The following is a 22,592-nucleotide window of genomic DNA, read 5'->3' as shown; positions in this document are numbered from 1 at the left end:
GAAATTGTTTAGCATCAACATGTTTCTTGAGAAAAAATAGATGACTATCCCTAAATATTTTTTGAACTGACCGTGGTGACCACCATGACAAACTGGGTTATATCATCTGAGTTCATAAGACCCCTAAAGGGGCCGCATCCCGTCAGTCACACAAAGCAAGTACACGACCACCGTACTGGTGTATGAGATTATATAAGTTTTCTTAAAGTATGAGCAAATGGATAAAACATGAGAACTATGTGAAAGCGGGCTTGGGTCAATGAGATTAAAACATACCATAAGCCGAGTCGTTGTTGAGGCGTTTTTGAGGTCAGTGCCTAGCAGAAAACGTTTTTGGCCAACAACATCTGAAAGTTAACAAATGGAATTAAGAATCAGTAGCTAATATGAATGTACGGCGTTGGAGAAATTTGACTGTGATATATAAAACCGGGGGTTCTAAGTTTGTGTTTGCAAGAGCCTGGAGATGATCGAACCTATGTCCATCTTCCAACTTCAAACCTATCATCTACGATCGCTGCCGTCCGTAAAGATTGTCGGTGAGAAGAGTTAAATACGTAGACCAATAGTTTTAGTTTTTAAGAAATATGGAAGGAAAAAAACATTCATGTTAGAGTGAAGATGACGGTACTTTTTCTTCTAGCAAAAGGAGGGTGATTCCCATAAATTCACCATTTTTATTGATGTTACGGGGATCCCAGTAGCTGAGGAGACGGCCAACAACAAACTTGAGAAGACCGACAAAGGCGGAGAGCGTTGAAGGTGGTGGGAAGGATGGCAATAACATCAGAGACAGACATGCTCAACAATTGAAAAAAAAAACAGTGCTGGTAGATGTGAGAGGTTGGACTCCTGGATCTAGCATGACCTATATATAGCGAAACCGTTCGTATCAGTTATGAGACGCTAGCGTTTTTTATGGTGTGCATAAAGAGGGGGAGATGAAGAGATACAGGGATACTAAGAGTTCCATGGATTTGATTGGAGAAGTTTAGACAGTAGCGTCTGTGTATTGGAGGGGAGGCGCATGATTGAGAAAAGCATAGGTCTCAGTCGAAGACGAAGAGCTGACGACTTGCAGGCTTTTTAGGGCCAGTTCTATGGTTTATTAAGATAGACTTATGCTTTAATCAAATGTATAAGCTGATGTAATAGATGGGCTAGCGAGTTTAAAAAATAAGCCCACAAATCAATCAGCAAATAATAGAGAACGTGATTTGTAAATCATTTTATTTATTTGTGGGACATGATTAAACCGACCTTCAAAAATATATATTAGTTTCGGCCATCAATGTACAAAGTATCATTTAGTCTAGTGGTATAAATGTTGGTGTTTATATGTTAATAACTCGGGTTCGAACCATGGGCTTGACATTTTTTCACTTATTTTAAATGTGGAGTCCACAAAATACTGATGTGACGCGCTGAAGAGCCTTGAAACTGGCTCATTATAATGTTGATTCCAACCGAATATAGTGACATTTGTTAAAATAAACGAAAAGCAAATGCCTAACATATTATCGTTTTCACTCTAATAAATAATGTATAACCAAAAAAAACTAATGTTGTCATCGCCTGAAAAGAATGATTTATGCTATCAAATTTTGAATTTTCATTGTCACTTAAGCATGTCACAAAATTTACTTAAAGTACTCTTTCATAATTAATAAATAAGTCAGGTAAATAAAAAAGAGAAAAATTAATAGGTGGATTTTGGAATATGAATTTAAATGATCATAAAATATGATTTAAAAAAAACAGTTGGATTGTGTTATAATCACCAACGTTATATACCACGAACTTTGTTTTTGCTGTGCTTTTCGTTAGAGCTTTCTACTGTTTGAGGTTTGCTTTTCATGTCAACTTGATCTAAAGGAAGACGAGAAGACTTATTTTTTTACAAACAAAATTTTAGTGTTTGCTTGGTTTTATTTAATCGGTAAATTAAAAGTTTTTAGTTATAAAACCTCTCAACTATTTTTAAATAGGAAAAAAAATCCTCAACTAGTAGTTTAATGTTGTAAATCATCAAACTACAAACCATTTATGTCATCCTCAGCCTATAAGTTGGTCTATTTTGGACGGAAAGGGGTTATATATAGTCGAGAAGTTTTACATTAAAAACTTGTAAAATGATTTACGTCAATTGTAATTCTTTAAATATTTTCTGTCCAAAATAGACGGAATATTGATTGAGTGTGACGTATGTTAACTGTATGTAAAAGGATTTAAGATATTTCATTAAAAAAAATTAAGAATATAATATCCAACGATTCACCGTCTTCCAAAATTTTCTCTACAGACATTTTTTAAAAATATTATTTTCTGTGGACAATGGACTAAAGCTTCTTCACCTTCTATTTTGCAGATAACAGTGTCAGAGCCGAAACAAACGTAGCAAAAAAAAAAAACATAGAAAATGTCTGTCTTCTTACGCGGAGGAATCGCCGGAGGATTTCATCTCCGTAGTCGTGTCTCCTCAGCCGTCATCACGAAACGACGAATCTCATCCGTTGGAGCTGTAACAGGACGAAGCGTCAATCCAGCAGCAGCCATTGAACAACGTGCCACATGGTTACCTGGTCTCGAACCTCCTCCCTACCTCGACGGAAAGTGAGTTCTGTTTCTGTCTTTTAACAGACAAAAGCTTTTTGACCAAATCTTTTGTTTTTTGTTTTAAATAAAAAGGTTAGCTGGAGATTACGGGTTTGACCCGCTCGGTTTAGGAGAGGATCCGAAAAGTTTGAAATGGTATGTTCAAGCAGAGCTTGTCCACGCTCGTTTCGCCATGCTAGGTGTTGCCGGAATACTCTTCACCGACGTAAACTTTAAACATTGCCTTAGTTTTGAAATGTTGAAACCTCACCAAGAAAAATGACTAACCAAGAGCTTTGTTTTGGTTGCATATAGCTACTTCGTACCACAGGGATTAGCAACTTACCTGTTTGGTACGAAGCCGGAGCAACGAAATTTGATTTTGCCAGCACAAAGACTCTCATTGTTGTACAGTTTCTACTCATGGGGTAATCTATAAGAAAACTATAGCACTGTCTGTATATAATCTTCGACTGTCTAAACCAGAAATCAGAAAAATCGTATTTTGGTTCACAGGTTTGCTGAGACCAAAAGGTATATGGACTTCGTCTCACCAGGATCTCAAGCCGCAGAAGGAACATTCTTTGGACTTGAAGCAGCACTCGAAGGGCTCGAGCCCGGGTAATGTTTCTTCCATGATTCAACTCTTTACTATGTTTATACACCCTTAGATATTTGAGTTAATTTTGGCTTTAGATATCCTGGAGGGCCGCTCTTGAATCCGCTAGGCCTTGCTAAGGATATCAAGAGCGCTCACGACTGGAAGCTTAAGGAGATCAAGAATGGTAATAAATTTCACTAATCATTTGGTTATTTTTCATTTTGGATTGCTTCATACTACTGTGTGACATTTAACAGGTCGTCTAGCGATGATGGCGATGCTAGGGTTCTTCGTTCAAGCCTCAGTGACTCACACTGGTCCTATCGATAACCTCGTCGAGCATCTCTCTAATCCATGGCATAAGACCATCATTCAAACCCTCTTCACCTCTGCTTCTTAGTTTTACATTTCACATAGCAAATTCAATATACTGCTGGAGAAGTGTATCAATTACCTTTGTTTCATTTAAAGAGTACAACAAATCTAACCAACAAAATAAAAATCGCATTTGAAACCTACCTGTAATAAACTGGAGTTTGGTTCACTTGTTTGATTTCTTTCTTGACAAGAACATGAAGACTTTTGGCAGCAAAGAAAACTTCTTCTTTTTCTTCTTTGTTTCAGGTGTCACATTATTACTATTTCCAACATTGTTGCTTCCTTGTTCACCAAATGCAAATGATGCTGCTGAATGTAAAGCCGATTTCGACTTGCCTAAGTCATGATTCTCCTTTACCCCACCCTCTGGACTAGTTTTTGGGCTCTTCTCTGAACTCCATTTTCGCAACTCGTGGTCCATACCAACTTTCCCATCTCTAGCCTTCTCTACTTTTCCCATTGCTTCTTTTAGTTTTTCTTTTTGAAGAGCTGTTTCTCTGTTCACTTTCTCTAGCTTTTCCAAGACTCTTGATTCCTCTTCCTTAGCCGCCTCGATCTGAGCGACAATCTCTGATATGGTCTGAGCGACAAGCTTGTAATTGACTCTTGATTCCTCTTGATTTCTCTGTTTCTCTGTTTCTCTGTTGTTTCCATATCCGGTCGGTGATGTAATATTTATAAATGATGTAAAGGGGTGGAGATTTTCGTATTAATAGTCAAGAATAAACAAGCTCGGTCAATTACAAGAACTAAAGATGCTCGTCTAAACAGTTCGTCTAAACAAGTATCTTTCTATATTATGGTCTGAGGTCGTCTGGGCCGAGCTCGTCTAGTGGTCGAGGTCGTCCGAGACTTTGTCTGTGATGAAGAGGCGATGCTCTCTTTTTCTGTACTTTATGTCCTTTCTGTATTTTTCTGAACCCCTTTTTCAATGAGTTTGACGTCTTCTATTTATGGTGACGTACGTTTTGTCTTCTAGCGAAATTATCAATTGTTGCTTAACGGGCCGGGCCTGATTTTGGGCTTAGCTCTTAATGGGCCTGTGCTAAGCCCATCTCCAACAATTATCCCCCCCCCACAGTTCGCCAAGTGTCGAATCTTTGGTGAATTCTTCTGGAATCTTCTGTCTGAGAAAATCAGGTCAAGCTCGGGAATTGTCGGAAAATAGGGCAACACATTTTTTTTTCTATATAAGTGATGGTGGGTCTCTCACTATTTTTTGTTCTTGTCCCCCATTTTGGAAGCAAGGTGTTGGCTAGGTGGTCCAAGATTGTCATTGCAGCTAATTGTGTGCTCGTCATTCCAGGATGGTCAGTGGTTGCAGAAATCAGGGCGTCTGGTTGGGCTGTGGGTTCTGTGACTGCCAAGCTGTCTTGAGGTGAAGAAGAATCCCCTGCCCCACGGTGGGCGCCAATTGTTGTTTCCATATCCGGTCGGTGATGTAATATTTATAAATGATGTAAAGGGGTGGAGATTTTCGTATTAATAGTCAAGAATAAACAAGTCGGTCAATTACAAGAACTAAAGATGCTCGTCTAAACAGTTCGCCTAAACAAGTATCTTTCTATTTTATGGTCTGAGGTCGTCTGGGCCGAGCTCGTCTAGTGGTCGAGGTCGTCCGAGACTTTGTCTGTGATGAAGAGGCGATGCTCTCCTTTTCTGTACTTTATGTCCTTTCTGTACTTTTCTGAACCCCCTTTTCAATGATTTTGACGTCTTCTATTTATAGTGACGTACGTTTTGTCTTCTAGCGAAATTATCAATTGTTGCTTAACGGGCCGGGCCTGATTTTGGGCTTAGCTCTTAATGGGCCTGTGCTAAGCCCATCTCCAACAGTTCACTTGTTTGGTTTCTTTCTTGACAAGAACATGAAGACTTTTGGCAGCAAAGAAAACTTCTTCTTTTTCTTCTTTGTTTCAGGTGTCACATTATTACTATCTCCAACATTGTTGCCTCCTTGTTCACCAAATGCAAATGATGCTGCTGAATGTAAAGCCGATTTCGACTTGCCTAAGTCATGTTTCTCCTTTACCCCACCCTCTGGACTAGTTTTTGGGCTCTTCTCTGAACTCCATTTTCGCAACTCGTGGTCCATACCAACTTTCCCATCTCTAGCCTTCTCTACTTTCTCCATTGCTTCTTTTAGTTTTTCTTTTTGAAGAGCTGTTTCTTTGTTCACTTCCTCTAGCTTTTCCAAGACTCTTGATTCCTCTTCCTTAGCCGCCTCGATCTGAGCGACAATCTCTGATAGTTTTCTATTTGCTGCTTCCTCTACCTCATGTGCCTTCTTGCTTAGCTCATAATACTCCACCACTGATACTATTATGCATCTTGGTGAGCTACTAACGTCTTCAATTTTCTTACCACATTCAGTCTCCTGCAATGCTTTTATCGCAGCTAAGGCGAACTTCTCAGAAGCTTTAGCAGCTTCCATTTCCCTTTTCTATTGCAGTGACTCCTGTTCTCGCTTCGTCTGACTCTTCCTTCGCCTTTCTCAGCGCCTCTCGAGCAGCCAAGGCAAGTGACTTTGCCTCCTCTGCTTCTTTTTTAGCTTCTTGCAACTTCTTGGCTATTTCTTTGCATCCCTCCTCTCTCGCTTCTTCGCTGTTTCTCTGAACTGAAAGTTCTTCTCTATATTTAGTTTCTGAGAGATCTTTATTCTCTCTTTCAAGTTCAGACTGTAATGATCCAACAATTATCTTCAACGTCTTCACCTCGGAATTCGCTTTCTCGATGTTAGATTTAACTTCCTCAAGCTCCTTCCTCGCGGAATCAACCGCTGCTTGAATGTCACTGTTGTTTCTCTTATCGTTCGAGTCATTGTAAGCAGGTATCTCGGCCCTCAGGTCTTGCTGAAGTACAGAGGCAGTCTCTAGTTTGATTTTCACATCGTCTGCCGCGTGAATCTCTTGTCTAAGCCTCTCGATCTCCTCTTCCACCATCTTCAGCTCCTTTTCGCGGTTATAAAGGTCCTGGTCCCGAGCCATGGCTGCATCGAATTTCTTCTCTTCAGCTTCGAGATGAGCCGCTTGAGCTGACTCCAATAACTGCTTAGTAGCAATCACCTCTATAGTCAAATCTGTCATCTGCTTTCTTCTCTGCCAATTGTTTTTCTTTCAATAAAGATTCATATTCATTAGTGACCGTTTCTATCTCCTCTCTTAAGTTTCTTAGCTCGGAAACCGCTGACGAATGCCTCTCTTTAGCCACCTGGATCTGCGCTTTGGCTGCTACGCTCGACTCGTCAGCTATCCCTTGCTCCATTTCCTCCACACGCAGCTTCGCAAGATCAGAGTCTTGTTTCGCTTGTTGCTCCTCTTTCTCAGCCTTTTCTAGCTCGAATTTTAGCTTTTCTACGATACTCCTTGTCCTCTCGAGCTCCATCACCACCTGCTCCTTCGCCTCTTCCGCCACAACAGCCTGTTTCTTGTACTCAGGCATATCCTCTTGTATCTTCTCAAGATCTTGATCCACCGTCTTTCGTCTCTGGAAACAATCATATCCAATCCAAGACTTAAGTAGAATGAACCAAAAAGTAAAGAAACCAAAAGCAGTTTAATACCTCTATTGTCTGAATTTTATGTGCTTTCCAATCTGTGATCCCACCAAACTTGGAAACCGCATCCTTGACGGACTCGAACGGCGCAGTTGTATCGATCAAAACAGGACTCGTGGGTGACCCAAAACGTGGGGATCCAGAAGTTCTCGGATGCACAAACGCTCTTGGTGAGCCAGGAACTCGAAGACGAGAGAGACCCACATCTTGGCTTCCTCTAGGTGAATCCGGCAAACTAATAATCCTTGCATCTTCTATGCTGTCGATTCTAGAGTCTAGAGAAAACGAGTCCTCGTGGTTTGTCATGACTCTTGGCGCAATGTAAACCTTTGGTGAGACTGCTTCAGCAAAAATATGTTGATCTTCTTGAGGTGGAGCATGCTGAGACTCAAGAAATGGATTGTGGTCTGGTAAGAGATTTGGTGTCTCTCGTCCATCTTCCATGGTTAGGAGATCAATAATGGATGAATCGAATTCGAGACTGTTATTGAAAAGTCGTTGGAAACTTTATCATCATCCACCATTGTCACGAAACTGCAAATTAATTACCAAGATTTCACAATTACAAAAATCAATTCATGATACGAATCTTGTTCATTGTATTTGTTTATCAAAATAACACATGTGGTACCTTCATAAAACATGCAACAAAGTGCGAGAAGAATCTTGTGGGTAATAAGCGCGAATTAATTTAACTTTAGAAGAGATATTAACGAAGCCCTAATCTTTAGATTATCTGAAAATGAAAAGAGACAGAAGAAGAGAAAATCATCATCAGAAAAAAAATTTCAAAACAGAAAAAAAAAAACACCAACAAGGCGTGGAAGGCACGCCTCTCATTCTCATCTGTTGGTCTTTAAAACCTCTTTGTTTGGTTTATTTTGGTCAGCAAAATATATCCAAGTTTATTTTGGTCAACAAAGTATATTGAACTTGTGAGTTAATAACTTAATATGGTTGTTGAATTGATACTTAAGCAGTTATCATATTCTTCAGTCATACTTAAAAGACTCAATTTACCATACATACCAATAGGTTAAAAGTTAATTAAAGACAGTACTTAAACTGAAGAGAAATTGCTCTTCATATATATATATATATTTCATATATATTTCATATATACAAATATCTTAAGGGAAAATCAAAGTTTTTACTTTGAAAATTATACTATTATTTAAGTTTTTTGAAAATACACTTATGTATATCTGAATTTACTAAATTATCCATACTGAATATCATTATCAATTTTTATCATCATAAATTATTCAATATTAAAATTAACAGTTTTAACAAAAATTATTTGAAAAAAGAAATTTTAATAATATCTACACAATATCTTAAATTTTTATTTTTTGGGAAAAAAGAAAGAAAACAAGTGAGACATTATCTCTTCTTCTTCCCGTGATCTTTTTTCTGATCTATTTTTGCAAACCACTTTTTCTCTAGTTTTATAGTTTATTATTCCTCTCATTCAGAGGTTTGTTAATTTTGATCAGTTGGGGAAGCCAATGATTTGATAAGAAGAGGAAGAGGATTCATAATTGCATGGCTTTCACAAACTCTGTTATCTCGTCATTACTAAAGAGCATCATAATACAGTCGTACACTTCACTGCTCCGGTGAAGAATAGATATAGCCAAATAAATCTAATGGACATTCTTAATATATAGCAACACCAACACGTACGCTGCACATCATCGACATCAATACCAAATCTCTTCTGTGTTTTCTCTCACATTTAGGTAGAACTTACTTGTCATAGAATGACTTGTACCAAAAATAAAAAAATAAATCATAATATATTTCTTTTATAATATCCTTGTTAATGAAAATTTAAATAGTAAAATTATATATTTATTTCAAACAAAACTTTATCTTAAATCAAAATTATTATAGTAATATTATTATTAGTTTTGAATTTATGTTTTAATTACTTAAATATCTAATTTGAATAAAAATATCTTTTCACATTTAACACAGTGTAGTTTTCAAAAAATAGAAAAGAAGGTGTATTTTTCAAATTTTAAACTATTTATAGAGTATTTTTCAAATTATCCCATATCTTAATCATGATTAGCCAACTTTCCAAAAAATATTACAAACACCGAGTGATATCCGCGCTACGCAACGAGATTTTATTTTACATTTTTATTTAATCAAATAATATAATTTTGTTAATTTAGAATAGTTTATATTTTGAAATTATAACATAATATTTCAAATAATATAGCTAACATAGTATTAGTATTTCTAAAAAATAGATTTTTAAAAATATTTTAGATAGATAATATTTTGTTGTACGTATTTTAAATTATTATTTTAATTTTTTTACATATTAACTATATATATAATTAATATTTTGATTATTTTGATAAGATTTTGTCATTTATATTTTAATATAATCTTTTAATTAAAGTGTATATTTTAAAAACAGGGAAAAATCAATTCAGTTACAGATAATGTTTTATTTTAGTTACACAATTTTCAGCTTTGTCAATAGCAATAAATCCATTAAATAGTTATATATATTTTCTTAATGATTAATTATTGCATTTTCGTTTTTAAAAGTTTTCACTATTTATATTATACTTTGTTGTAAAAATGGTACTTTTCTTCAGTTTCCATATTCTGTTCATTTTCTTCTCAATTTTCTATAATAACATTTGGCTCTCATTTGATATTTTTTTATTTTTTACTAATTAACTTTTGTATAGTTTTTATTAGTTTGTAGGTTTTTAATGTACCTCTATATATTTGTTGTATTAGTCTTTAAAAAAAAAACTTAAAATGCTAATATTAAGCTATAGATAATATTAATTTTCAAAATCAATATATTTCTTTTCTTTTAAAAAAAATATTTAAATCCATTTAAACTATAGTATAATTGATTTACTATTTTGATGTAGAAAGAATAACTGATTTATAATAAAGTTGGAGAAAGAAAAATTATTTGCCACAGTACCTATCAATCAACTTATACAACTTGATATATATATATATGTTACTTCAAATGAAACAATAAACTACCAAAGTTTAGTGAATTAGTTGAATCACTCAGTTATACTTCTTTCTAATATCGATAACTTGTTTTTTTTCTACTAAATATTATATAAGAAGTTGGTTGAAATACCACAAATTGGCAACCACGTTCAGAAATACTCCAACATTTGAATTTATTGTTTAGTAAATTTTTGTAAATTCTTATAAATTATAAATGATTTAGAAAATTTAGTTTAGTCCTTTTTAATCACAAATGTAAAGTATTTTAAGGATAAATTGAAAAGTGGTATCAAATTTGTGTTAAAATTAATATTATTTCATATTATAGATGTATTTTTTTCTTCTGTTTCTTTTTGTTATTTGCTTGGAGTTTTTTTCCGGAAGATTGCCCTCTCTTTTTTGTCAACTCCGAAATATTTCTCTTATTTACATCATTGCGAAAAACATATTGTTTTATTCAAATATGCCGGTACAACTTTCATATCATCTTTCGGTATAAATGTATGATTCAGAATTGTGTAAACGGATATCTTTCAGGTGCGTGTACATTGTTATGATAAATTTAATTAATATTTTATACTGCCTAGATAGAAAAACATCACATTTTTGTTGCTATAAGACATGTATAGGGTATGTTTGAACTCTAAACAAAATAATTTAAAAGGATAATTAATTTATTCAGAAACGCAAGTTTTTGCAAGATTCAATTCACACGTAGCCTGGTAAAAAGAAACAAAACTCAAAAGTAATAATACTATTAACTGAGAATACGGTTAAGTTAGAATTTTATAATTTGATTGGTCAAAAAATATAACCTGGATTAGATGATGTGTATTGACAAGTCAAATTCGACATCATTGCCACTAAAAATTCGACCTCAAAGACTTGTCGACCTGACACTTTTGAGATTAGCTAATCTAAAACATTTTTAGTTAACCCAATTCAAATTTCGGTTCGACCTACTTCATATGGTTTTCCATTTATAAATATCTAGATTGTGGGTTCAAATTCTTAAATGAATCATAATCTAAAGATTGATGAATTATTCAAACTTATAGGGTTTAGTATTTACTATTTAGGATTTATCTTACATATAGGTTTACGTTTTACTGTTTAGGTTTAGGATTAAATGATCTGAATTGAACGTCGTATTATAAAGTTAGAGATGTGGACACTTTAAACGGTTAGTTAGGACCCACTTGGACGTTTACAATATACCTTTTTTTTTTAAAAACAAGACTTTCATTAACTACTAAAAGGAAATAAAATGTTTACAGGCAACCATGGTTATCAGGTCCCGGCCCAGGAATTACTAAACATGATAAAGAACCAATTTGAAACCCAAGTTAAAATGAAAGGAGAGCCCGTGCCAAAAGGAGAGAGGCCCAATAATGATGGAGAAACGGTGGGGAGAGTGACGCTACGATCGGTGAAGCAATCAAGAGAACCAGAGTTGCAACATCTTTGAAGAGAGGGAGGGGTTAGAGTGTCGGAAGCTTTGGATCCTATTTCTAATTTGGAGACCTGAAGGTGTTGAAAAGAAGCCGCTGATTTCTCTCCCTCCAGATCCAAGACAACACCGACTTCCATGCAAGCGGAGTAAGGAGCTTTGACGATTTTGGTGGTGGAAGATTGATCATCTAATTGAGAAGATCTGACCAGTTACAGAGCGGTTGGAGCCGACACTTAGCAGCTACGAGCGACCAAAGAGCAAAGCTAAAAGGGCACTCCAAATATAAGTGGTTTCAAAGAAGGCAGAGATGGCTGACTTGAAGTCCCCAACTGATAAGACGGTCACGGGTTGGATTACGATCAAGCACAACCAACCAAGAATGAAACGACTGCCTCGGAATGCTTTTTGATGACCAAACAGCCGGCGCCCAGTTGACTGTATCTATGTTCCCTCGGAGGTAGTGTGATATACCTTCCATGTCTCGAATTTCTGCATTATCTTCCCTTCCATCTCCCAGAGGTAGCAATCGTGATCATATGTGAGTTGAACCGTTGTTAGATAGGAGATCAGTTGTAATTGATGATCTGATCTTGCAGGAGGAAGTCTCCAAGCTCCATTCCTATATAACGAGGCGACCGTTGCATTCGCGGGGATTCCAAACCTAGAATTGGAAGCATGGAGATAATCATGAAGGCAGCCAAACGGGCTCCAATTGTCATACCAGAATCTAGCAGTGGCTCCATTCTGTAATTGAAGGCGGATCAGAGGGTACACAACATTTTTCATCTTCAACAGCTTGTTAGCTAACCAAGAGTAGGCAGTGCTCAGCTTTGTAGTCCAGTAGTTGTGTGATGACCCTTTTAGAATGACCTCTTTGAACCAGGATACCCAGACAGAGTCAGGCCGAAAGAAGATCATCCATATTAACCGCAAGCAACATGACTTGTTCCAAGTTAGCCGGTCTTTCACTCCAAGTCCACCTTGTTCTTTCGTTAAGGTAACAGTTTCCCATGCCCTCGAATCTGTATCCCCTTTCCAAAGAAAAGTACTACAGAGAGAGTTGATTTTGTTGATGCAGGCCTTAGGGAGGAGAAAGAGGAGCACCAAAACTGATAGGGACTTAACTGACCATGAGTTTAACTTTAATTTCACTTGTTGCAGCAATGTATCACAGCCAGCTAAAGAAAGCTTCCTTGAGTTAAGTGGAACACCAAGATACCGAAAGGGACGTTTACAATATACGGTATATGATACTATTACAAAGACGGAAAATATAGGATTTTATGGTTTATGGTTTATGGTTTAAGATTTAAGATTTAAGATTTAAGATATAAGGTTTAATACATAGATTTTAGGGTATAGGCCATATTTTTCAATAAGAGGGATTCGATTTGAAAAGCCATCGTTCACAATTTTGCAATAAATTTTCTTTGCATATGCCGTAACAAAATATTACACTACATCATACTATTATTGAATGTTTTTTTATCTGAAATAACTCTTAAAAATAAATTGTATCAATTTATGAAATATTAATATTTGAGAATATCATTATTTGATTTCATATTCTCACATATAATCTATATATATAAAGTAGATTTTTTTTTATCTTCTTATGACATGTGGAATGAAGGTTTATTGACATGTGTCTTCATATTTGTTTTTGTATTTTAGATCCTTCTTTTTTAGATTATTGCGATTTAGCCCACCATTTTCTAATTGTGCACTATCTAATCATTTTCACACTAATCATCGTCATAATTTGAGAATCTATTTTATTGCTCGCTAATAATTCAAGAAAAAAATAAAATAATATAAACATATTTTAAATGTTTGATTTATTTACAACTGAAAATATCATAAACTTTCACTATTTTATTATTTTTACTATTTTCTAATATTTTATTTACAAATTATATATTTATTTTACTATTAAAATCACAAAATAACAGGTGTTCAAAAAAAATCACAAAATAATCAAATTAAGAATAAAAAACTAGAGCACATCACAAAATTTAAACCTAAAACCTCCACAATCACTGGAAAGAAAAAAAAAATGCCACACTAACACAATAAAGGTTTAGAGCTGAAAAGAAATGAAGACCGAAGACTAACTTACCTCACTGTACCACATAGTGTCTTAGCCAGAACAAGTAGAAATAAAAAAGGATAGAACGATAAAATCTAAAACAAAGTAATCCTCCAAACACAAAAATGCTTGATCAAGCATAAACGAAATCAGCAAACCGTGGAACCGTCCTCAAGCTATGAAAGAGAGCGTAGATGTCAAATTACCAAAACTAGATCTTAAAAACCAAAACGAGCAGAGACTATTTACGGTAAGCCAACAACGAGGAAGTTAACATCAAAGACGAGTAAATTCTGACCCAATCAAAGAGATACAGTTCCTAACATCAACTGAAATCTAAAGAAGAAGAGGAGCTACCAATATTGACTGGAACAGCCTACAACGCCGCGAAAAACAACCGCACAACTAGAAACTCATAAACCCGATCTACAACAAATACCAGATAATCTCAAGGTGAAAAAGGCGATGAAGAACAAGAGCAGGAGGTGAGTCTTTTTCCCGTGATGGTGAGAAGCCCCGCAATAAAGAAAGGTAAACGAAATACATAGATGGTGATGGTTCAATGTCAAAATATTGGGAGAGGACAAAAAACATCTTAAAAGTTATAAGTCCGAAAATATGAAAAAAATAAAAGACAATTTTGACGCTGAAACCGTTAATCTTAGAATCAACAAATGCCTAAATGCAATTAACTACTAACAAGTATTATACTCACAAAATACATTATTGAAAAAACACAAAATATATTAACATATCACTACTACTACATAACACAATAAAACACCAAATAATGCTCTTAGCAAATGAAAATGACCACATAATTATATTATCCAAAAAATCATATTCATAACAACAATAAAACAATATTCCGCGCTTTGCGCAGATACGCTCCTAATAATTCTATAAATGTGAACATTTATTTTACCAATTTTATCTAGTAATTTCTGGAAAGCTTAAACCGAACAAATCCTCTTTATATTAAAGGAGGAGTATTATTATAAATTAACATTGAGCTCATGTGTTATTAACCAAATTACCATTACTTAGGTGGCAATACTAAACTCATTCTCACACCCTATAATTAAAAGTTATCTTCTCACTGGACTAATTACGTATATTACCATTATTCATTACAATGGGCTACATATACTGTTATTAATATACTACATGCTTCCTATCTATATAATCGATTACACACATACGCCATACATTACAGATTTTTTTCGCAAGTTGACATGTCTGTTTCAGTGACTGTACTTATTATAAAACTAACCCATATAATAAAACTCATATGAAACATCATACATAGGAAGCCATGGTTGTGACAGTACATGAGGAATAATTTATTCCCTATATATATTACTAGGATAAATTTATATTAATTTATTTTAAATTTTAAATTTACTTTAAATTAAAAGTAATATTAACTTTTTTTGTCGGCACTAAAAGTAGAATTAACTTTCATAATCTTTACAGTAATCTTAACTATTTATTTTACCATTCATTTTTAAAATTATATATTTTTCTAACTATAATAATGTTTTTTAAAATATAATTATTTACTTCTCTCGATGTTTATTTTATTTTAGCTATACTAATAACTATACCAGTAACTTACTTGCACGCGGTGCTATAAATTCTCCTTTAGCTATATTCTATGTCGATTATGTACTTCCCATTCGGTTATTTGAATCGGCATGTCAACTCTCTTTTTTATTTCTATGTTATTGTCGTAAAAAAAACAATAACTAACAATTTTATAAAAATATTACCGTCAATTGGAGTAAGTAGAGTGAACTTATTTTCTCGCTTAGATATATTTTTGTTTCTTGAATTGAATTTTTATTCTTATACCATTTTTGAAAACTAATGATTTACATGATGGAAAATAAATATTTTTTTCATTATATAGTCAAAATATTTTAAGACAGATAAATAAATAATATGAAATTATCGTTACTGTTTCTACATACACGTGTTTGTTAGAATCTTGAAGCTCATTACCATAAAACATTTTCACATCAAACCACACCTTTGATTCCTCCAGACTATCCAATATCAGGGTGCCATTGCATGCCTCATCAAGAACTATCACGTTTTAGTTACCAATTTTCCATCACTCTTAGACCTATGCGGGGACCTACTGAAACGTATAGGAGCTTAAGAAAACTCATAGTTGGCCTAAATCCCTGTTGAAACCTGACCATGAGTTCACTTTCTCACATGTTCAAGCAACGTCACTTACTACTACTCCCACGTAAATCTAGAGTTCCTTACCAAAGTAATAACTTGCTACTGGTTTTCTTTCGTCTGAAACGACCATCTAAACCTCGCACTGTTTTCAGACCATCCACGTGATGCAGTTGAGATTTGACAAACCATACATTCGACATTAATGATCAAATGAAAATATAGGCACAAAATGAAATAGTTGGAAAAGAGATTTTGAGAAGATCATACGTCCAATATTACAAAGCTTGAGATCCGTCAGTCATAATAAACAAAGGTAATGAAATAAATTTTGTCTTTCATACCACTCACCGTCAATACCTCTGTACTTAAGGATAGGAAACGTAGAGACTTTTAGAAAAAAAAACAAAAGCGTGATTTAAGATTAGCTAACGGTAAGACGAAACCCGAGAATAGAAAGAATGCTTATCATCCTCCTCTTTTGTGGAATCTGCTAAGATTACATGAGCATGTGACACGAAAAGTTCAATTTATAGATTCTGAGATACTTGATTAAGCAAATGAAAACAGCAGAGCATTCGATTAGACACGAAAAAGGAGAAGAGGGAGTCACAAAAAGAAAGAAGCCCATGGACATATGGAACATGGAAGTAGAGGGGAGAGTAGTCATGGAGAACTACACGTAGAGAAGTAGCTCGAGAACGAAGAGACAAATATATGCAACAGAAGAGTCTTCCTTGTAAAAGCTCATGTCCACACCTCTAATGTATTTAATCATCTCTGATCGCTGAGATAGTTCAAGTGATGAAGGGAACTTTCGTGGGAAGTCATCGTACGCGATCAATTTCTTCTTCAACTGATCCTTCTCTGTGACATAAATCAAACAAATCATAATCGATCTGATAGCAGTGAACCAAAAAAAAAACATTAATGCGAAACATACTCTGTCAAATTCTGTAATTGGTGTCCCGGATAAGATTCGCCTTAAGCTTCGCCTGAAGGTGAACGGAAAGCGGCATGGCAAGTGTTACGCAGCTCCGATGGAGTAGAACCCATTCTTACCTCTGAAAGTTTAGAAATCTAACGATTGACAGGGTGAACTGATGGATTTCATTGCATGAGGCTTACCTATTTATAGTCGAAGATCAACACAATTGAATTAACTGAGGACGATTCAGTCACAAATTGTGTGAGGAGTGAGCAGATGTTGTTTATGAGGACATTAAAGCCGACTACTAAATTTATCCAACTTCTGCAACGGTTTCTATGACGGTGAGAATAACAGGTTGAAGAACTCTTCAACGACCACCACCATTGAAGCCGGAGACTCCAAGACGAACAAAATATCACGTGACCAAACAATTCATCTCAGGCCCACGCAAACAAATCACTTAGTTAAATACTAAGCCCGTTAAGAATACCCACCATGAATACGAAAGAAAAACCACCGAAACTTTAAAAAAGAGATGGACACGTGTCGCCTTCTCCTTTTCTTATTTGATGACGTGTCATCATGAGAAGAGAGTGAAGGTCTTCTTTATAGTATAAGAAGTACTAGAGAAAGCCATGGCTCTGACGTTGTGAGATAATATACCTTCAATGGGTAATATAAACAATTCATAATTATGTTCTTCTATAAAACTTTGATACATGACATTTATTTTGATTAATATTTTCTTGTATTTTATGAGATACGTGACATTTATTTTGGGATTGGACAATAGAAATTGTTTTATATTGTAAACTCAAAATGTCGTATATAAAAAAAATTATGAGCATTCTTGAAAAATTATAAAATACATTCAAAAAGGAATACTATATTAAATTTCTTGCAATCTCTTATTTTTGCAACAAGACTTTTTGATTACGAAATTATCATAAATGGTGGCATACATAAAATTTGAAAATTTATATAATTATTTCCAATTAAGTTTAAGGAAAATATCATTTTTAATGTGAACTTCCTTAATTTTTGCTATATGCATATTATACTTTATACAATTGTCTGGAAATTTATGAACAATTAGTGATTTGCAACATTGTTTTGTGGCAACATCTAGATATCTTAGGTGATAAGAAGAGAGATCAAATCCAACAACCCAACCATAGTCCCTTATCTTGTGTCCCCTGGAGTCTTTTTAGTAAAAATACACGTTTTAAAATAAAAGATAAATTAAAAAAGGTCTTTATGTATTTTGAGTCATAATGGATATTAAGGTTCGATAATGAACGTCTTTTACAATTTCGAATTTTAATCAGCTTACCAAATTTGAAAATTCATATTATTTACTTCATTTTTTTTCTAAACTAATATTACTTACTTCAATTTATTTTTATTCTTTTACAATTGTATGTACTCCAGAACCAATATAATTTTAATAATATATAACTATACAACTTCGATAATAAGAAAATTACTGTTTTTCGACCATAATAATATTATCGTTACCTAGTTATCCCAGTAATATTATCGTTACCTGGTTATCCCAGTAAACTTTTTTTGATTAAAAACTTCAGTAAACTTTCAATCCCAAATTGGTTTTATTTACATTAATCCGTATATTAAACGTTATTTCTACTAATCTATACCATTATAATATGTCATTTTTCTTTTATTTTTTCAATATCTGTAGATTAAAATTTATAATTTTGTGTACTCCATTCACTCCGTGCAGGACGCGGTTCATCACCTAGTTTGTATATATAAAGAATCAAACTCCCTACCTAATTACTCATACCTTACACTTCCACATGTCTAAATTGTTTTATCTTTCTCTTCGTTAAATTGTATTTATTACCATGTTTACAGTGCCATTGATTCATTTTATATTCCTTGATCTTTATATGGTTGTTTATCTATTATATTTTGCATAATATCTTTGGTATACTAATATATTTATTATTATTTTTCTAATACGTAGGAATATTAACGAAGTTGAGCGAGGAACAAGTGAGAAAGCTATGGATTAGGAATTGAGTATTCTTACTGATGGAATATTGCCTGAGAAAATTGATGAGAAATATTTCAAAAACTAACAACGAGAGCTGAAATTATATCTGACTCATTTTAAGTTAGATAACTACCTAAGTGAGGATATAGACCAGTTATTTATGTTGGAAATATTGATTTATTCATTTTAGCAAGTGTTGACGCCAAGATCAATGGTGATTATATGTGTAAGGAATTGGTATTAGGCCGAGTTATCGACCTTTTTATTCGTTATATTATCAGAAAAAACCTTTTAAATCTTTGGGGATATCGTTGGAGAAAAATCAGCAAGTAAATGTTTTGAGATGTTAACATTTTCAATTGCAAATTTTACATTTTCAACTGGTGGACACAAAACCTATTAAGAAATGATTGAGTTATTTCACTTAATTTGTAGCGAGATGGCATCCAAAGGTATTTGATATGCAATATATTCATTTTTAACTGCTTAGTCGAGAAGTTTTCTACGAATTGGATTAATTTCAAGACCTATCTAAGGTGAATTCAAAGTAGGTTTATGTCATTAGATGATATACTACCAGACTAATAATTGATATATAAATAAGAACCTCATCAATGATCATACGTGTTCCATTCAATATGGAAAGTGTAAGTCAAATCGAAAATAACATTCAAACTGGATGTTGTTGATAAGAAATCCAAAGGAATTAGTTACAAATGTAGAAAGCATTACCATGTTTAATCTAATGTTATACTTTTTCTAACACTGGGCAACACACATTATATCATCATATAACCTACTACCTTCAACATATGTTATATTGATAAACAACTCCACGGATAATGATTCTACGATGAAGCTCTCCCATAACACTTGGATCGACGAACAGTTCTTCATGTACGTCATCCTCGATGGACAAGCTCTCTCTGCAGCAAAAGACCACAATAAACAGCTCTTCTTTTTGATTAGTTCATTTATTCTATCGATCTACCAAGTTAAGTTCTCGAAATTTCTTGATTTTGGAACTTTTTGGGTTGAGGAAAACTTGATGAAATCTTGAGTTGGGCTTGTTTAGAACATAATTAGTGTGATTTGGTGATGGATTTGGTGTTGTGGAATGATTCTTGTGATGATTCTTTGATGTTTGAGCCACAAGGATTCTATTAATCTTGAAATAAATATTTACGAGTGGTGTCGATTGACACCTATCTAGTGTCGGTCGACACCCTCCATGTTGTAACGAATTTTGATGGACTTTTCTGGTTTTCTTTGATTGTAGATGGACGACCGTGACAAGAGAGAACACACTGACCAACCTGGAGCATCTGGTTCCAACCCTCCTGCTAACACTGAATTCCTTGTGCATGAACATGGCCAAATATAGAGGGCCTAAAGCTTAATATGCGACATGATTGGTTGGGAATTGCAAAGGATGAAGTCTACAAAGACAAGTGCGTTTACATAGAAATATCAGAGAGATGGGATAGGTATGACACGCTCTTTTATAATGTGTGGCATGATGTTACGATTGAACCCACCGAAGTTTAATATTCCTAAAACCCCTATTTTTTACTCTAACGCTAACTGTCATAAACCATATTGTGGATGTCCATAACCGACCCATATCTTAGAGAGATAGTCGGCCCGTCTAGAGAGAGAGACGGCCGCGCCCTAGAGAGAGAGAATCGGCTACTTCCTTTTTCTCCTTTGGCTACTTTCCTATTTACTTTAGACTTATGATTTGTACTCTTTCCATATTTGTATTTCCTTTTCAAGTCTTTCAATTATTCTATGACGGTGTAATTCCCTATATATAAAGGGCTCCTTATGTTTATGAAAAATATAGAAGAAACTATTCCCTAAGTTTCACAACACGTTATCAGTACGATTACTCAAAGAACCCTAAGCTAAAAGTCCCAAGACTCAAACCCTAATTCCCCGGCGATAAACCCTACCGGCGATCACGAACCCTAAACCTGATACTCAGCCTGTCCCCGTTCGCGATCCGTTTCTCAGCTCGTGACCTCAGACCGTCTCAGCTCGATTCCGATAGACGATCTCAGCACACAGCCTGTCCGCGACCCGATACCGTTCGCGGCTCGATACTCAGCTCGATAGCCAGCATGTTCGCGATCCGTCTCAGCTTCAGTCCGTTCGCGATCTGATAGCAACCCGTTCGCGACCCGACGATCTCAGCAACGATCAGCTCGCGGCTCTTCTCTATTCGGTGGTCCATTCAACCCGACTTGAGGTTAAGGTAAAACTAAACCTAATAACCAAACCCTAAGGCAATAGATCCAATCCCTAAAACCCAAAATCGAATCTGATTGCTTGATCTAAATTGAAACTCTAATACCCTAAAGCCTAGCCGCACGTATGCACATTGCATACCATGCAAACCCTAATTCTAAAATCGAATTTGGTTGTTTGAGTGATTGAATGTTTTGAATCTAAATTTGATCATATAGAAACCGTTTGCTAAGATTGATCATCCTTGTATTGGCCGTGCGGCTTGCATCATATCTCGTTTGGCTGTGCGGCTGATCATGCATCATATCCGTTTTGGTCGTGTCACCACATCCAATTGTCTTGCATCTTATTAACATTGAACACTATAATCTTAAAGAATGAAATATATGATTTTAGATGTCAAAAATCAATAACTTGGATTTTGCTGCTCTAAATCTCTCTGGAGATAATTATTTACAATGGGCACTTGATACTAAGATCATCTTGAAATCCAAGGGACTCGGTGAATGTATCACCGAAGACAATAATGCAAGTGAGAAAGATAGATATAGTGCTATATTGATTATACACCATCATCTTATTGAGAGTCTCAAAGATCAGTATTTGACTATTGAGAATCCTCTAAACCTTTGGACAGAGTTGAAAACGAGATATGATCACCAATGAACGGTGTTATTACCAAAGGCTATGTATGATTAGAGGAATCTCATAATCCAGGACTATAAGTCTGTGGATGAGTATAACTCAGCCCTATTTAAGATAGTTTCGAAATTGAAACTGTGTGGTGAGGATATAATGGATAAGGATATGCTTGAGAAAACCTTTTCCACCTTCCACACAAGCAATGTGTTGTTACAACAACAGTACCGTGAGAAGGGCTTCACAACTTATGCTAATCTGATCTCTTGTCTCTTGCTCGCAGCAAAACAATGAGTTGTTGATGAGGAACAGTGAATTGAGACCTCCTGGAACAACCCCATTACCTGAGGCACATGCGGCCATAGAAGCTAAGAAAGAATCAAATCATGTCCAAAGTGATAGCCAACACGGCCATGGCCGTGGAAAATGGCATGGGCGTGGTCGAGGCCGAAATTCTTTTGGTCGAGGCCGAGGCAATTATAATTCATATGGCCGTGGCCAAGGAAACTCTTTTGGAGGCGGTGGACATGGCCGAGGCCGTGGTACATCATTTAAGCCACAAAGCTCGACCAAATCCGGGTGTCATAGATGTGGTATGGGTAATCATTGGGCTAAGACATGTAGGACTCCCAAACATCTCGTTGATCTCTTCCAAGAGAGTTTGAATGGGAAGAATCCTGAAGCTCATATGACTTATCAAGATGGTGAAGAAGATTTCAATCATGAATGAGACGATCTTATGGATTATGAAACTTCAGATTGTTTAAAAGACCAAAGTTGATTTTGGCCATCTATGTTTTTGTGTTCTTTGCTTTGTGTTTTCTATGTTTTGTTATTGCTTTGAACTTGCTCTTTTATTTAAAGTTTTAAGAATCAAAGTTTTTATAAAG

General features: G+C 35.0%; 1 protein-coding gene, 1 long non-coding RNA gene and 1 pseudogene across 3 annotated transcripts; 2 read left to right on the top strand and 1 right to left on the bottom strand.

The window, feature by feature from the left end:
• The first annotated feature begins 2,301 nt into the window (after positions 1–2,301).
• Positions 2,302–3,755, top strand: LOC106307568 (chlorophyll a-b binding protein P4, chloroplastic). The gene is made up of 6 exons (XM_013744554.1): positions 2,302–2,613; positions 2,689–2,821; positions 2,911–3,023; positions 3,112–3,216; positions 3,292–3,380; positions 3,454–3,755. The coding sequence occupies exons 1-6, from the start codon at positions 2,420–2,422 to the stop codon at positions 3,594–3,596; spliced, it is 777 nt and encodes a 258-aa protein (XP_013600008.1). The 5' UTR covers positions 2,302–2,419; the 3' UTR covers positions 3,597–3,755.
• On the bottom strand, positions 3,720–7,654 carry LOC106307569 (annotated as a pseudogene).
• Positions 7,655–11,432: 3,778 nt separating this feature from the next.
• On the top strand, positions 11,433–19,057 carry LOC106308241. 2 transcript variants are annotated; one of them, XR_001263526.1, is made up of 5 exons: positions 11,433–12,102; positions 12,180–12,351; positions 12,467–12,580; positions 12,745–12,826; positions 18,784–19,057. It is a non-coding gene; the product is annotated as an uncharacterized LOC106308241 (long non-coding RNA). The 2 variants fall into 2 exon arrangements; XR_001263525.1 differs by having other exon boundaries at positions 12,662–12,826.
• The last annotated feature ends 3,535 nt before the right edge of the window (positions 19,058–22,592 follow it).

The sequence above is a fragment of the Brassica oleracea genome, chromosome C8, assembly GCF_000695525.1.
Source record: "Brassica oleracea var. oleracea cultivar TO1000 chromosome C8, BOL, whole genome shotgun sequence".
NCBI lineage: Eukaryota > Viridiplantae > Streptophyta > Magnoliopsida > Brassicales > Brassicaceae > Brassica > Brassica oleracea.
Note: the sequence above shows the minus strand (reverse complement) of the source record. Positions and strands in the feature narration are given on the sequence as shown.